We start from the raw sequence: 17,646 nt of genomic DNA, 5'->3' as shown, positions 1-17,646 counted from the left end.
AAAAAACAAGAGTCATTTTGCTCTAAAGACCCATCAGTCTGCTCTGCCCTGCATCATCCGGCCCTGGCTCCCTGCCTGCCTCTAGCTCCACTCCCCCAACATCTCACCCTTACCCAACCCGCCTGCCCCAGAGGCCCAGCCCATGTGACCCCACGCTTCTCAGAGAGGAGATTTCCTGTTGGACATGCAAACCACCCTTCCTCCAATCCCAGCCCCGTCCTCAACCCTGGCACAAGCCCACGGGCTGCTGCAGAGCTCTGCCTGAGACCCCATCTCCAGCCCAACCACCCCTCAGCCTTACAGCCCAGCTCAGGCCCCGTCTCCAGGGCTAACTGACCCTGGCAGCTCCTCTAGGCTACAGGGAGGGGACAGCGGAGCATGCCAGGGCTCAAGCAGCAGATAGGCCGTGACGGTTGCCTGGGCAGTGAGCGGGGAGAATGCATAGCCCCCACACTCCCAGACACGGTCTGTTTCCCATTCACAGACCTTGGCCAGCGAGCAGTCAGGGGATTTCCAACAGCCCAGCACAGTCACACTGGCCCAGACCCTGCTAGGCCCATCGGTCATCTCCCCTGTACCACCCCAAAGTTCAGCCACTTCCGGGACACGGGATCTTTCTTTTTTTCTTCTTTCCTTTTTTTTTTTTTTTTTTTTTTAGACAGAGTTTCACTCTTGTCACCCAGGCTGGAGTGCCATGGCGCGATCTTGGCTCACTGCAACCTCCTCCTCCCAGGTTCAAGCAGTTCTCCTGTCTCAACCTCTTGAGTCATTGGGATTACAGGTCCCCACCACCACACTTGGCTAATTTTTGTATTTTTAGTAGAGATGGGGTTTCGCTGTGTTGGCCAGAAGGGTCTCAAACTCCTGACCTCTGGTGATCTGCCCGTCTCGGCCTCCCACAGTGCTGGGATTACAGACGTGAGCCACTGCACCCAGCCAACACAGGATCTTTCACCCTTGAGTGCCTATGCATGGCTGGTCCTTCTGCCCTGGTGTCTTGTTTGTTTGTTTTCATTTTTATTTGAGACAGGTCTCTGTCTCCCAGGCTGGAGTGCAGTGACGTGATCTCCGCTCACTACAACCTCCACCTCCCAGGCTCAAGTGATTCTCCTGCCTCACCCCCCTGAGTAACTGGGACTACAGGTGCCCGCCACCACGCCCAGCTAATCTTTTTGTATTTTTAGTACAGATGGGGTTTCACCACGTTGACCGGAATGGTCTCGAACTCCTGGCTTCAGGTGATCTGCCTGCCTCTGCCTCCCAAAGTGCTGGGATTATAGGCATGAGTCACCATGTCAGGCCTTGAGAGCCCATTCAAGCATCCTTCTCTCCTGGGGGAGGTCTCCCCAGAATTTCCCAGACAGGGTGGGCACCCTGATTCATGCCCCTTGTCTCCTAAGGGTGTCCTGTTGTACTTTGGTGACCAGATGACACCCCCTCTGGTTGGGAGCCCCTCAGGGGAGCAGCCCTGCCTCTTCTTTTTAGGTTATTTTGTGCCCAACACAGGGCCTGTGCTGGGAACACTGATAAGAAAATGTGGGATGGGCTGGCCACCGTGGCTCACATCTGTAATTCCTGAACTTTGGGAGAGCAAAGCAAGAGGATCACTTGAGGTCAGGAGTTCAAGATCAGCCTGGGCAACATAGCGAGACTCCATCTCTACAAAAACTTCAAAAAATTAGGCATGGTGGCACACATCTGTATTCCCAGCTACTCAGGAGGCTGAGGCAGGAGGATCACTTGAGCCTGGGAGTTGGAGGCTGCCATGAGCTATCTATGATCGCACTGCTGCCTTCCAGCCTGAGTGACACAGCAAGACTGTGTCTCAAAAAAAGAAAAATGGATGGATGGACAGACCAACAACTGAGGCTAGAAACCAGCTGCAGCCCGGCACAGTGGCTCACACCTGTAATCCCAGCACTTCGAGAGGCTAAGGCGGGTGGATCACATGAGCCCAGGAGTTTGAGACCAGCCTGGGCAACATGGCGAAACCCCATCTCTACTAAAAATACAAAAATTAGCTGGGCATGGTGGCACGTGCCTGTGATCCGAGCTACTTGGGAGGCTGAGGCAGGAGAATTCGCTTGAACCCGGAAGGCGGAGGTTGCAGTGAGCTGAGATCATGCCTCTGCACTCCAGCCTGGGCAACAGAGCGAGACTGTCTCAAAAGAAAAAAAAAAAAACAGCTGCGTGGGAGTGGTGGGCCCTGCGGAGAATGTAATGTTTTGGCAGGTCAGGGACACCTGGTGGGAGAAGCAGCAGGTCCAGTGGCCAAGCCGGTGCCAACTCTCATGCCCCCTTGTCTTCCTCTTGTAGATGAAGATGATGCCAACAGACTCGGGGAAAAGGTGATCCTGCGGGAGCAGGTGAAGGAACTCTTCAACGAAAAATACGGTCAGTGCTGTGGTCGGGGTCAGCACACCAAGCCCTCCTCCTGGGGGTGGGCGGGGGGCCTCCCTCTGCAGCCAGCCTCGCCTTCTGGAGCCCCCAGCTGGCCTGCCTGCTCCCTGGGGACATGGCTGCTCTGCCCATGACCCACATTTTGTGTATGTTGATTTTCTTTTTTTTTAAACAGGGTCTCACTCAGTTGCCCAGGCTGGAGTACAGTGGTGTGATCTCTGCTCACTACAGCCTCCACTTCTGGGCTTAGGTGATCCTCCTGCCTCAGCCTCTCAAGTAGCTGGGACTACAAGCATGCGCCAACACTCCCGGCTAATTTTTCTATTTTTAGTAGAGACAGGTTTCACCATGTTGCCCAGACTGGTCTTGATCTTCTGGGCTCAAGTGATCCTCCCGCCTCGGCCTCTCAAAGTGCTGGGATTACAGGTGTGAGCCACCATGCCCAGCCTGTGGGTCTTGATTTTTTTTTTTTTTTTTTTTTTTTTGAGACTGAGTCTCGCTCTGTTGCCCAGGCTGGAGTGCAGTGGCGCGATCTCCGCTCACTATAAGCTCTGCCTCCCAGGTACACCATTCTCCTGCCTCAGCCTCCCGAGTAGCTGGGACTACAGGCACCTGCCACCAGGCCCAGCTAACTTTTTTTGTGTTTTTTTAGTGGAGATGAGGTTTTACCGTGTTAGCCAGGATGGTCTCAATCTCCTGACCTCGTGATCCTCCTCGGCCTCCCAAAGTGCTAGGATTACAGGCGTGCGCCACTGCGCCCGGCCAGGGTCTTGATTTTTAAACTCTCTGTGTGTGATGGCTGCTGGGCTGGGGCAGACCAGACTCCAGCCCTTTCCCTAGAGGGCTTTGCCGTTGACAGGAAACATCTTTCCTCACCGTGACTTCATGTGCCCTCTAGGTGAGGCCCTGGGCCTGAACCGGCCGGTGCTGGTCCCTTATAAACTAATCCGGGACAGCCCAGACGCGGTGGAGGTCACGGGCCTGCCTGATGACATCCCCTTCCGGAACCCCAACACCTATGACATCCACCGGCTGGAGAAGATCCTGAAGGCCCGAGAGCACGTCCGCATGGTGATCATTAACCAGCTCCAGTGAGTGTCCGGCCTCTGGAACCGCCAACAGAGAGGGCGAGGCCATGGGGAGGGTGAAAGTCAAGATCACGGTGGGCCAGCCGGGATCCAGACCCAGGTGTACTATAATAGTTCCTGCCTCTTTCTCCTGAAACGTACAACTTCAACACTCATGGACATTTACTTATTTTTAAAGATTTTTTTTTTAAGATATTAAATTTGTTCTCTGGGGAAGAAACAAAAACAAAACATGTTTTCATTAAATTTGACTTTTTCTGACTACACAGTTCTGATTTTTAACATATTTAATTATAAATATGTTGATATTTAAATATGAAGGTTTAAATATAAATATGAATATTTATTATATTTTTAAAAATAATTATAATTCCACAGTCTCAGTGATTACTTTTTTTTTTTTTTTAAAGACAGGGTCTTGCTCTGTCGCCCAGGCTGGAGTGCAGTGGCACGATCTCAGCTCACTGCAACCTTCACCTCCTGGGTTCAACCGATTCTCATGCCTCAGCCTCCCAAGTAGCTGGGATTACAGGTGTGCACCACCACACCGGCTAATTTTTGTATTTTTTGGTAGAGATGGAGTTTCACCATGTTGGCCAGGCTGGTCTTGAACTCCTGACCTGAAGTGATCTGCCCACCTCAGCCTCCCAAAGTGCTGGGATTACAGGTGTATGGCACTGCACCCAGCCTCCAGTATTACTATTATACCATATATCCTTACAGTCTTATGGGTTTTGGTTTTTGTTTTGAGACAGGGTCTCACTCTGTTGCCCAGGCAGGAGTACAGAGGTATGATCATGGCCCACTGCAGCCTCAACAGGGTCTTGCTGTGTTGCCCAGGCTGGTCTTGAACTCCTAAGCTCAAGTGATCCTCCCACCTCGGCCTCCCAAAGTGCTGGGGTTACAGGCGTGAGCCACCACACCCAAACTGTGCAGCCCAGTCTTGTCTTTTTTTTTTAGTACAATAGATAATTTTATTATTTTCAGAACAGTACACAAAGCAACCTGGAAAATACAAATAGATAGAAGAAAAGAAGATAGCTGTATATCTTCTACTGAAAGTCAACACTGATGCACATCTTTATATTTTTAATTATGATTTTATTACTATATTATTACTTTATTACTTTATTTATTTATTTATTTATTTTGAGACAGATTCTCGCTCTGTCTCCCAGGCAGGAGTGCAGTGGTGCGATCTCGGCTTACTGCAAGCTCCGCCTCCCAGGTTCACACCATTCTTCTGCCTCAGCCTCCCGAGTAGCTGGGACTACAGGTGCCCACCACCTCACCCGGCTAATTTTTTTGTGTTTTTTTAGTAGAGACGGGGTTTCATCGTGTTAGCCAGGATGGTCTTGATCTCTTGACCTCGTGATCTGCCCGCCTCGGCCTCCCAAAGTGCTGGGATTACAGGCGTGAGCCACCATGCCCGGCCATTACTTTCTTTTTGAGATGGAGTCTCGTTCTGCTGCACAGGCTGGAGTGCAATGGTGTGATCTCAGCTCATCGCAGCCTCCACCTTCCAGGTTCGAGCAATTCTCCTGTCTCAGCCTCCCGAGTAGCTGGGACTACAGGCACACACCACCACACCTGGCTAATTTTTTTTTTTTTTTTGTATTTTTAATAGAGATGGAGTTTCACCATATTGGTCAGGCTGGTCTCAAACTCCTGACCTCAGGTGATCCACCCGCCTCGCTGGGATTACAGGCGTGAGTCACTGTGTCCACTTTTGTGTGTGTGTGTGTGTGTGTGTGTGTGTGTGTGTTGCACAGGCTAGTCTCAAACTCCTGGGCTTAAGCCATCTTCCCATGTCAGCCTTTCAAAGTGCTGGGGTTATGGGGATCAGCCACCACACCTAGCCTGTGGTGTATTTTTTTTTTTTTTTTTTTGAGATGGAGTTTTGCTCTTGTTGCCCAGGCTGGAGTGCAATGGCGTGATCTCAGCTCACTGCAACCTCCACCTCCCAGATTCAAGCAATTCTCTGCCTCAGCCTCCCAAGTAGCTGGGATTACAGGCATGTGCCACCACCCCAGCCAATTTAGGATTTTTAATAGAGATGGGGTTTCTCCACGTTGGTCAGGCTAGTCTCAAAATCCCGACCTCAGGTGATCTGCCCATCTCAGCTTCCCAAAGTGCTGGGATTACAAGCTTGAGCCATGGCGACCGGCCCGTCTTCAGTGTTATATTACATGTTTTGTTTCTTTGTTTTTTTGAGATGATGTCTTGCTGTATCGCCGAGGCTGGAGTGCAGTGGCGCCATCTGGCTCACTGCAACCTCTGCCTCCCGGATTCAAGCGATTATCGTGCCTCAGCCTCCCGAATAGCTGGGAACACAGGTGCCCACTACCACACCCAGCTAATTTTTGTATTTTTATAGAGACAGGGTTTCACCATGTTGGCCAGGGTGGTCTCAAACTCCTGACCTTAAGTGATCCACGTTCCTCGGCCTCCCAAAGTGCTGGGATTACAAACATGAGCCACTATGCCTGGCCTACATGTTTTTTTAAATTAAGATAATATTTGCATGTGTCAAAAAAAACCAAATTATTCAAAATCAAAAAGTGGAGGTTTCCCTTTCTCCCACAGATAGTTCACCCCCCAAAGTAACAACTAGAAAGTAACAACTAGAAAATGCAGTAATGTTACCCCCTGAAGTAACAACTAGAAAATGCAGGAAAACAGCCAGGTGTGGTGGCTCATGCCTGTAGTCCCAGCTATTCGGGAGGCTAAGGCAAGACAATCGCTTGAACTCGGGAGGTGGAGTTTGCAGTGAGCTGAGACCACGCCACAGCACACCAGCCTGGGCAACAGAGCAAGACTCCATCTCAAATAATAATAATAATAATAATAATTAATTTAAAAAAAATTAGCCGGGCATAGTGGTGTGCACCTGCATTACCAGCTACTGGGAGGCTGAGGCAGGAGGATCGATTGAGCCCAGGAGTTCGAGACTGCAGTGAGCTAAGATGGCACCACTGAACTCCAGCCTGGGCAAAAGAGTGAGACTGTCTCAAAAATAATAATTAATAATAATGCTTGCATAAATCTGGGCACACATTTTTGATCACTTGGTCAGACAACGTCCTCGCTTTATAGATGAGGACAGCAGACCCAGAGGAATGATTTGCCAGCACAGGCCCATCATCCAGGGCCTATATGGGGGATGTTCTGTTGGGACGGTGTGCTCCCCATTTTTATGTGGGTCTTACCAGGCTCCCTCAGCAGCAGCAACACATCTCAGGGAGCAGGTGAGAAGGAGGGGAAACGGCCAGACTCAATGGCTCACGCCTGTAATCCCAGCACTTTGGGAGGCGGAGGCAGGTGGATCACCTGAGATCAGAAGTTCAAGACCAGCCTGGCCAACATGGTGAAACCCCGTCTCTACTAAAAATATAAAACTTAGCTGGGCGTGATGGTGAGCGCCTTTAGTCCCAGCTACGCCAGAGGCTGAGGCAGGAGAATGGCGTGAACCCAGGAGGTGGAGGCTGCCGTGAGCCGAAATCGCACCACTGCACTTTGGCCTGGGCGACCGAGCGAGACTCCATCTCAAAAAAAAAAAAAGGGAGGGGAAAACCTCATTTTCTAACTGCCACCTGATTTCTTTCTTTTTCAGACCCTTTGCAGAAATCTGCAATGATGCCAAGGTGCCAGGTGAGTCGGAGGTGAAGAAGCCGCCCTTCTGCCCCGCGGGGACTAGAGACTGTTCCTTTTGAAAAAAGGTAGAGCCGGGCGCAGTGGCTCACGCCTGTCATCCCAGCACTTTGGGAGGCCCAGGCGGGCAGATCACTTGAGGTCAGGAGTTCAAGACCAGCCTGAGCAACATGGTGAAACCCCGTCTCTACTAAAAATACAACAGTTAGCTGGGCGTGGTCATGGGCACCTGTAATCCCAGCTACTCAGGGGACTGAGGCAGGAGAATTGTGTGAACCCGGGAGGCAGAGGTTGCAGTGAACTGAGATTGCGCCCCTGCATTCCAGCCTGGGCGGCAGAGCAAGACTCCATCTCAAAAAAAAAAAAACATAGAAACCGACAGAGACACGAGGAGTTGGAGGCTGCAGTGAGCTATGATTGTACCACTGCACTCCAGCCTGAGCAACGGAGCAAGACCCTGTCTCTAAAAAAAAAAAATTTTAATAAAAAAATTTTTTAAGGCAGAGATAGATGTGGTCCAGGTGGGCATGCAATAGATGGCTGACCACCTTGAGAAAAATATAACCCCTCTCCACCCCGGTGCCTCCCCAGGGAGCCTGAGGTCTCCATGAACAGGGCCAGGTATCCCCAAGAGGCCCCCGGAAACCTGCAGGTGCCCTGCAGAGGGGAGGCCCTGACATAGCACCAGTGAGTGCAGGAGGTCAGCTAGAAGGACAAGAGGCAGGCCGGGCCTCAGGGAGGATCATGGAGGCCTCCTGGGTAGCAGAGGGGTAGCATGTGACTGAAGGGGTGAGGCAGGCGGGCACTGCCCGAGACTGGCCAGACCCCCTCCGTTCTGCTGGCATCTGCAGGATATACAGATCCTTTCACCAGGCTCCTGGGGCCGCCTGGCATGATGGTTCTGATTAAGGTGGATGATGGGACTTGGGAGAAAGTACTCCCAGGTGACTATGATGTGCACCCGATTAACAAACACTGATTGGGCCGGGCGCAGAGGCTTACGCCTGTAATCCCAGCACTTTGGGAGGCCGAGGCAGGCAGATCACTTGAGATCAGGAGTTCGAGTGCAGACTGGCCAACATGGTGAAACCCCGTCTCAACTGAAAATAGAAAAATTAGGGCCGGGCACGGTGGCTCACATGTGTAATCCCAGTACTTTGGGAGGCCAAGGTGGGTGGATCACCTGAGGTCAGGAGTTCGAGACCAGCCTGGTCAACATGGCAAAACCCCGTCTCTACTAAAAATACAAAAATTAGCCAGGTGTGGTAGCACGTGCCTGTAATCCCAGCTACTAGCAGGGCTGAGGCAGGAGGATCGCTTGAACCTGGGAGGCAGAGGTTGCAGTGAGCCAAGAGTGTGCCTCTACACTCCAGCCTGGGCAACAGAGCAAGACTCTGTCTCAAAAAAAAAAAAACATTAGCCTGGCATGGTGGTGCACACCTATAGTTCCAGCTACCTGGGAGTCTGAGGTGGGAGGATCGCGTCAGCCCAGGAGGCAGAGGTTGCAGTGAGTTGAAGTCACACCACTGCACTCCAGGCTGGGTGACAGAGCAAGACTCTGTCTCAAAAAGAAAAAGAAACACTGATTGGCCAGGTGTGATGGCTCACGCCTCTAATCCCAGCAGTTTGGGAGGCCTAAGTGGGAGGATTGCTTGAGTCCAGGAGTTTGAGACCAACCTGGGCAACATAATGAGACCTTGTCTCTACAAAAAGTTTTTCTCTCCCATCCAAGTACTAACCAGGCCCGCCCTGCTTCACTTCTGAGATCAGGCAAGATTGGGTGCATTCAGGGTGGTATGGCCATAGACCAAAAATTTTTTCTAAAAATTAGCCAGGCATGGTAGTAGGCACTTATAGTCCCAGCTACACAGGAGGCTGAGGCCAGAGGATCACTTGAGCCCAAGAGTTTAAGGCTGCAGTGAGCTATGATTATGCCACTGTACTCCTGCCTGGATGACAGAATGAGACCCCATCTCTTTTTTTTTTTTTTTTTCCGAGACAGAGTCTTGCTCTGTCGCTCAGGCTGGAGTGCAGTGGCACGATTTTGGCTCACTGCAACCTCTGCCTCCCAGGTTCAAGCGATTCTCCTGCCTCAGCTTCCCAAGTAGCTGGGATTACAGGTGCCCACCACCATGCCCAACTATTTTTTATATTTTTAGTAGAGACAGGGTTTCACCATGTTGGCCAGGCTGGTCTCGAACTCCTGACCTCATGATCCGCCCGCCTCGGCCCCCCAAAGTGCTGGGATTACAGACGTGAGCCACTATGCCCAGCCTTTTTTTGTTTTTGTTTTTTCAAGACAGAGTCTTGCTCTGTCGCTTAGGCTGGAGTCAATCTTGCAATCTTGCAACCTCCGCCTCCTGAGTTCAAGCGATTCTCATGCCTTAGCCTCCCGAGTAGCTGGGACTTCAGGCATGCAACACCACACCCAGCTAATTTTGTGTATTTTTATTTATTTATTTATTTTTTTTTTGAGACGGAATCTCGCTCTGTCGCCCAGGCTGGAGTGCAGTGGCGAGATCTTGGCTCACTGCAAGCTCTGCCTCCTGGGTTCAGGCCATTCTCCTGCCTCAGCCTCCTGAGTAGCTGGGACTCCAGGCACCCACCATGACGCCCGGCTAATTTTTTTTGTATTTTTAGTAGAGTCGGGATTTCACCATGTTAGCCAGGAAGGTCTCGATCTCCTGACCTTGTGATCTGCCCACCTCGGCCTCCCAAAGTGCTGGGATTACAGGTGTGAGCCACTGCGCCCGGCCTGTGTATTTTTAGTAGAGGCGAGGTTTCACTATGTTGGCCAGGCTGGTTGCAAACTCCTGACCTCAAGTGATCCTCCCACCCCAGCATCTCAAAGTGCTGGGATTACAGGCGCGAGCCACTGTGCCTGGCCGAGACCCCATCTCCTAAGAAATAAAAAAGAAGAAGAAAGAAAAAATCCTGATCTAATCTTACCCCGCCTCATTGTACAGCTGAGAAGCTGAGGCACAGAGATGCCCAGGGACTTGTCCAGGCCACATAGTGAGTCAGACGCTGTGTAGACCCTGCTGTCAGGACCACCCATCTGAACCATAGACCACCGTGGGCCACAGGGCCCAGTATGACTGCTCAGCGGGGACAGTAGTAGGATTCAGCGAGGCCACGCCACAACCTGGCCTGAGACCCAAGGCCCTGACTCCTGTCAGGACCAGGTTCACCTGGAACTCCCCAGCCTGGGTGGCACAGCCCAGCTACAAGCCACCTCCTTCCATCAAGAGCTGATCACAAGCCTGGGCCATATAGTGAACCCCCCTCTGTCTCTGCAAAAAAATTAAAAATTAACCAGGCGCGGTGGTGCATACCTGTTGTCCCAACTACTCAAGAGGATGAGGCAGGAGGAGTGCTTGAGGCCGGCAGGTGGAAGCTGGAGTGAGCTATGATTGTGCCACTGCGCTCCAGCCTGGGCAACAGAGTGAGACCCTGTTTCCCAAAAAAAAGAGCCAGTTACAAGGGTGAGGCATGGCGCTGAACACATGGATCTGGAGGCGATTTAGTTTGCTCTCAGGTCAAAGGCAGAGACGAGGCCGGGCGCGGTGGCTCACGCCTGTCATCCCAACACTTTGGGAAGCTCAAAGGTGGCTCACGCCTGTCATCCCAACACTTAGGGAGGCAGGTGAATCACCTGAGGTCAGGAGTTCGAGACCAGCCTGACCAACATGGTGAAACCCTGTCTCTACTAAAAAAAAAAAAAATAGCCAGGGGTAGTGGTGGGCACCTGTAATCCCAGCCACTCAGGAGGCTGAGGCAGGAGAACCGCTTGAACCCAGGAAGCGGCAGTTGCAGTGAGCCGAGATCGCGCTTCTGTACTCCAGCCTGGGGAAGAGAGCCAGGCTCTGTCTCAAAAAAAAAAAAAAAAAAATAAGGCAGAGACACAGAAGGCCACATGAAGGTCTCAGGAGGATTTGGGACAGATGCCCAGAGGGTGGATACTGTCACCCACATCCACCACTCCCTCCAATGTGGCCATCTCTCATGGTGACTCAAGGATGGCCACAGCCCATGGACCAGTCTGAGACAGAGGGTGGGGCAGCCTCTGACTTCTCTTTCATGTGGAATCTCCCACAAAATTCCCTCTGACTCAGAGCCTGGGCTCCTCCTGCCTCCACGGTCTTCTCTTTCCCAGGGTCTCTATGCCACATCACAGACCCCCAGTTTCTGACTTTTCTCCAGTTGAAGAGACATTTGCCCCATGGACCTCGCCTGCCCTTACTCTGTGTCATTAAGATCCTTCTGGTGAGCTGAGTACAGTGGCTCACACCTGTAATTCCAGCACTTTGGGAGGCTGAAGCAGGAGAATTCTTTGAGCCCAGGAATTCAAGACCAGACTGGGAAACAGAGAGAGACGCGTGTCTACAAAAAATTAGCCAGGCAGGGTGGTGTGCACCTGTAGTCCCAGCTACTCGGGAGGCTGAGGCAGGAGGATCGCTTGAGCTTGGGAGGTGGAGGTTGCAGTGAGCCAAGACCACACCACTGCACTCCAGCGTGGGCGACAGAGTGAGACCTTGTCTCAAAAAGACAATAAAAGCCCTTCTTCATTGGGCTGGGCGAGGTTTCCATGCAGTAACCCATCCAATGAGGACATGCCGCTCAGAGTTTTACATCTTCACCTCAAGTGAATTCAGCAACCGCAGAACACCCGCCGGCCCCTGCTCCGTGCTGGGCTCGGTGCTGGGTTCTCATATGCATGCGGTGTTTTCTGAGTCTCACCTCACACTGGTTTCCCCGTTGGACCCAGAGAGGTTCATCGGTTTTCCCAAATTCACACAGTGATAATAGTAAGTGGCCACAGGGAAATTTGAACTTAGGACTTCTCATTCCAAACCAGAGTTTCTTTCCCTGGGGCACTGCCTGTCTACTTGGACCTGTGAACTCTCTGCTCGGGGCCACCATACATCAGTGATAACCACAGCAATATAATTCTTTTATATTTTAGTAGAGACAGGGTTTCACCATGTTGCCCAGGCTGGTCTCAAACTCCTGACCTCAATCCATCCACCCGCCTTGGTCTCCCAAAGTGCTAGGGGATTACCAGTGTGAGCCACTGCACCTGGCCCCAGGTCTTCTTTATACCCTCCCTGGACCACCTCTCCCGGGGCCCCACATCCCCTCCCAGCCTTAAAGAGCCCAGGAAAGAATGTGGCCTCTGGAGTCACGCAGACTTGGCCTTGGAGAAAGTCCTTTAACAGCCCTGCCCCTTTGGGTGCTTATGAGTGAAATGTGAATAGGTTCTTGGAGGGTTGCTGGGAGGATCCCAGGAGACAATGTGCAAAGCATTTAGCACCATGCCCAGCACCCAGAAAATACTCAGAAACTGAGAATGTGATTAATATTGTTGCCATGAGCCAGGCACGGTGGCTCATGCCTGTGATTTCAGCATTTGGGAGGCTGAGGCAGGAGGATTGCTTGAGGTTGAGAATTTGAGACCAGCCTGGGCAACATAATGATATAAGAATACAAAAAGTTAGCCGGGCATGGTGGTGCACACCTATAGTCCCAGCTACTCAGGAGCCTGAGGTGGGAGAATTGCTTGAGCCCAGGACTTGCAGGCTGCAGTGAGCTACGATTGCACCACTGCCCTCCAGCCTGGACAACAGTGAGACCCTACAACACAAGATAGGCCAGGTTCCATGGCTCATGCCTATAATCCCAGCACTTTGGGAGGCCGAGGTGGATGGATCATTTGAGGTCAGGAGTTCAAGACCTGCCTGCCCAACATGGTGAAACCGCATCTCTACTAAAATACAAAAAAAAAATAGCCAGGCGAGGTGGCAGACGCCTGTAATCCCAGCTACTTGGGAGGCTAAGGCACTAGAATCGCTTGAACCCAGGAGGCATAGGTTGCAGTGAGCCAAGATCACGCCACTGCACTCCAGACTGGGTGACACAGTGAGACTCTGTCTCAAAAAAAAAAAAACAGAAAGAGAGAGGACCTAGGGCCTGAGGGGTGAGCTTGCTGGGGAGGAGGAGGGACACCTGGGGATGAGGATACAGTGTTAGCAAAGGCAGGCAGGCCAGCAAGAGCAGGAGGCTGGGGAGAGTGGGCCCTCGGGCTTGCTTTGGGAAGGAGGCTGGACAGGTGGGCTCTGGACAGGTGGGCCCTGACCCCCAGGGGATCAGGAGCTTGAAATCCTGAAAGGGGGACTCGAAACCTTAAGACAGAACACTTTTCCAGGGAGCTCAGGAGGCTAAGACAGAAAAGCCTCAGCTTCCAGCGTCAACAGCATTTTCCCCTCCTTCCAGCCAAAGACAGCAGCATTCCCAAGCGCAAGAGAAAGCGGGTCTCGGAAGGAAATTCCGTCTCCTCTTCCTCCTCGTCTTCCTCTTCCTCGTCCTCTAACCCGGATTCAGTGGCATCGGCCAATCAGATCTCACTCGTGGTAAAGTTGCACAGATTTGGACTCCAGCCCTCGTCTCTGTGACCCTCCCCCCTCGGTCAGGCAGGGCCGTCTACTCTGGCATGTGGGCCCAGGGTATGGGGAGGCACTGGGCTTTGAGGGGGGACCTTCCGGCCTTGGGGGTTATAGATGCATCCACCCATCTCACCCGAGAAGTAGCCCATCTTTCTCACGGGGTACTCACAGGCACTCAGGTCGGAATTCACATCCCCGCTGGGCAGATGGGCCAGCCGAGGTCCAGGAAGGGACCTGCCCATGTCCTTCAGCCGCGCCAGAGCTGGAGACGTGAAAAGAAATGTCACTGGCCAGGCGCGGTGGCTCACACCTGTAATCCCAGCACTTTGGGAGGCCAAGGTGGGTGGATTGCCTGAGGTCAGGAGTTCGAGACCAGCCTGGCCAACATGGTGAAACTCTGTCTCTACTAAAAATACAAAAATTATCCCAGCATGGTGGTGCACGCCTGTAACCCCAGCTACTAGGGAGGCTGAGGCAGGAGAATCGCTTGAACCCAGGAAGTGGAGGTTGCAGTGAGCCGAGATCATGCCATGGCACGCCAGCCTGGGCAACAAGAGCAAAACTCCGTCTCAAAATAAATAAATAAATAAAATTTAAAAAAGAAAAAAGGCTGGGCACAGTGGCTCACACCTCTAATCCCAGCACTCTGAGGGTGGATCACCTGAGGTCAGGAGTATGAGACCAGCCTAACCAACATGGAGAAACCCCTTCTCTGTCCGGGCGCGGTGGCTCACGCCTGTAATCCCAGCACTTTGGGAGGCCGAGGCGGGCAGATCACGAGGTCAGGAGATGGAGACCATCCTGGATAACACAGTGAAACCCCATCTCTAATAAAAACACAAAAAATTAGCCGGGTGTGGTGGCAGGGGCCTGTAGTCCCAGCTACCCAGGAGGCTAAGGCAGAAGAATGGCGTGAACCCGGGAGGCAGAGTTTGCAGTGAGCCAAGATCGTGCCACTGCACTCCAGCCTGGGCGACAGAGCAAGACTCTGTCTCAAAAAAAAAAAAAAAAAACAAGAAACCCCTTCTCTACTAAAAATACAAAATTAGCCAGGCGTAGTGGTGCATGCCTGTAATCCCAGCTACTTGGGAGGCTGAGGCAGGAGAATCGCTTCAACCTGGGAGGCGGAGGTTGCAGTGAGCCGAGGCTGCCCCATTGCACTCCAGCCTGGGCAACAACAGTGAAACTCTGTCTCAAAAAAATAAAAAGAATTGGCCGGGCGCGGTGGCTCACGCCTGTAATCCCAGCACTTTGGGAGGCCGAGGCAGGCGGATCACGAGGTCAGGAGATCGAGACCATCCTGGCCAACATGGTGAAACCCCGTCTCTACTAAAAATGCAAAAAATTAGCCGGGCGAGGCGGCGGGCGCCTGTAGTCCCAGCTACTCGGGAGGCTGAGGCAGGAGAATGGCGTGAACCCGGGAGGCGGAGCTTGCAGTGAGCCGAGATCGCGCCACTGCACTCCAGCCTGGGCGACTAAGCGAGACTCTGTCTCAAAAAAAAATAAAATAAAATAAAAATAAAAAATAAAAAGAATTAAAAAATTAGCCAGGCATGGTGGCATGTGCCTGTGGTCCCAGCTACTTGGGAGGCTGGGGCAGGAGGATCACTTGGGCCCAAGTGGATTGAGGCTTCAGTGAGCCAAGATCGTGCCATTGCACTCCAGCCTGGGCAAGAGAACGAGACTCCATCTCAAAACTAAATAAATAGGATGGGTGTGGTGGCTCATGCCTGTAATCCTAGCACTTTGGGAGGCCGAGGCGGGCAGATCACTTGAGGTTCAGGAGTCCAAGACCAGCCTGGCCAATATGGCAAAACCCCATCTCTACTAAAAATAAAAAAATTAGCCAGGCATGGTGGTGGGCGCCTATAATCCCAGCTACTTGGGAGGCTGAGGCAGGAGACTCGCTTGAACCCAGGGGGCCAAGGTTGCAGTGAGCCAAGATTGCGTTACTGCACTCCAGCCTGGGCAGAAGAGTGAAACTCCATCTCAAAAAAATATAAAATATAAATAAATAGCCTCTGAGAAAGCCCCTCCAAAAGCAGAGCTAAGCATTTTTGGTTCATTCCGCATCACCCGGAGTCCTAACCAAGTGCCTTTGTCACTCTCTCTAGCAATGGCCAATGTACATGGTGGACTATGCCGGCCTGAACGTGCAGCTCCCGGGACCTCTTAATTACTAGACCTCAGTACTGAATCAGGACCTCACTCAGAAAGACTAAAGGAAATGTAATTTATGTACAAAGTGTATATTCGGATATGTATCGATGCCTTTTAGTTTTTCCAATGATTTTTACACTATATTCCTGCCACCAAGGCCTTTTTAAATAAGTAAAAAAAGAAAAAAAAGTGTTGCCTTTACTTTTACGGTCACTGTTTCATGTTCTCGTTTGGATCGCGGCCGCAGCTGTCACTGGGGACGGGATCGGGAAACGCAGCTCAGGTGGCCTGCCAAGGCCCTCCTTCCTCATCACAGCAGAGGTAGTGTCCAGAAAGCCCTCAGAGCTCTTTGTCCTCCTGGGAGCGTGTGACATCAAGAAGAAAAGCCACAGAAGGAAAATGTGCCATGGAGCCGGGCGTGGTGGCTCACGCCTGGAATCCCAGCACTTTGGGAGGCTGAGGTGGGTGGATTGCTTGAGGTCAGGAATTCGACCTCGTTGGGCTGTAATACCGATGTTTTGGGAGGCCAAGGTGGGAGGATTGCTTGAGACCAGGAGTTTGAGACCAGGCTAGGCAACATAGTGGAACCATTTCTCTACAAAATTTTAAATGTGGCTTACACCTGTAATCGCAGCACTCCGGGAGGCTGAAGCGGGTGGATCACCTGAGGTCAGGAGTTTGAGACTAGCCTGTGCAACGTAGGGAGACCCCGTCTGTACAAAAATACAAAAATGAGGCCGGGTACGGTGGCTCGCGCTTGTAATCCCAGCACTTTGGGAGGCCGAGGTGGGTGGATCACCTGGGGTCGGGAGTTCAAGACCATCCTGGCCAACATGGTTAAACCCTGTCTCTACTAAAAATACAAAAATTAGCCAGGCGTGGTGGCAGGTGCCTATAATCCCAGCTACTCAGGAGGCTGAGGCAGGAGAATCGCTTGAACCTGGGAGGCGGAGGTTGCAGTGAGCTGAGACCACGCCATTGCACTGCAGCTGGGGCAACAAGAACGAAACTCCGTCTCCAAAAAAACAAAACACACACACACACACACAAATTAGCCAGGCATTGTGGTATGCACACCTGGAGTCCAGCTACTCAGGAGGCTGAGGCAGGAGAAGGATTGCTTGAGTACAGATGGTTGAGGTTGTAGTAAGTTGTGATTACACCACTGTACTCCAGCCTGGGCGACAGAGCAAGACCCTGTCTCAAAAAAAAAAAAAAAAAAGAGTGTTAAATATGGTAAATGTCAGAGAGGGAGAGGCCCATCCCAGTGAAGCACTGTGGCTTCACCACAGTGAGGGAGAGGCATCTTCAAAAAGGGGTTTGGAGACCGGGCGCAGTTGCTCACGCCTGTAATCCCAGCACATTGGGAGGCCAAGGTGTGCGGATCGCCTGAAGTCAGGAGTTCGAGACCAGCCCAGCCAACATGATGAAACCCCATCTCTATTAAAAATACAAAAAAAATTAGCCGGGCATGGTGGCGTGCGACTGTAATTCCCGCTACTTGGAAGGCCGAGGCAGGAGAATTGCTTGGACCCAGGAGGCAGAGGTTGCAGTGAGCCGAGATTGCACCATTGCACTCCAGCCTGAGCAACAAGAATGAAACTCCATCTCAAAAAAAAAGGTGGGGGGCGGTGGGGTCAGGACAAGTATTCTTTTTTCAGGCGCAAGGTCTTTCTGTGTCCCCAGGCTGGAATGCAGTGGCACAATCACATCTTCCTGCAGCCTCAAACTCCTGGGCTCAAGTAATCCTCCTGCCTCAGCCTCCGGGGTAGCTGGGGCTACAGGTGTGAGCCACCATACCCAGCCAATTTTTTTATTTTTTTGTAGATATGGGGTCTTGCTATGTTGCCCATGCTGGTTTCAAACTCCTGGGCTCAAGCCATCCTCCTGCCCCAGCCTCCCAG

General features: G+C 51.9%; 1 protein-coding gene across 3 annotated transcripts in view; it reads left to right on the top strand.

The window, feature by feature from the left end:
• The window catches only part of GTF2IRD1 (GTF2I repeat domain containing 1), a 145,569-nt gene extending 129,626 nt beyond the window's left edge, over window positions 1-15,943 (top strand). For 2 of the 3 annotated variants that reach the window (XM_031665465.1, XM_031665467.1), the window contains exons 23-27: window positions 2,317-2,394; window positions 3,299-3,491; window positions 7,102-7,139; window positions 13,413-13,549; window positions 15,697-15,922. In XM_031665465.1, the coding sequence (XP_031521325.1) occupies window positions 2,317-2,394; window positions 3,299-3,491; window positions 7,102-7,139; window positions 13,413-13,549; window positions 15,697-15,765 (515 nt within the window). In that variant the 3' untranslated portion in view covers window positions 15,766-15,922. Of the gene's footprint in view, window positions 1-2,316; window positions 2,395-3,298; window positions 3,492-7,101; window positions 7,140-13,412; window positions 13,550-15,696 lie in introns of all 3 variants that reach the window. The other variant, XM_031665466.1, reaches the window with a different exon arrangement.
• The last annotated feature ends 1,703 nt before the right edge of the window (window positions 15,944-17,646 follow it).

The sequence above is a fragment of the Papio anubis genome, chromosome 4 (genome assembly GCF_008728515.1).
Source record: "Papio anubis isolate 15944 chromosome 4, Panubis1.0, whole genome shotgun sequence".
Classification (NCBI taxonomy): domain Eukaryota; kingdom Metazoa; phylum Chordata; class Mammalia; order Primates; family Cercopithecidae; genus Papio; species Papio anubis.
This window is presented reverse-complemented; position numbering and strand designations above follow the sequence as displayed.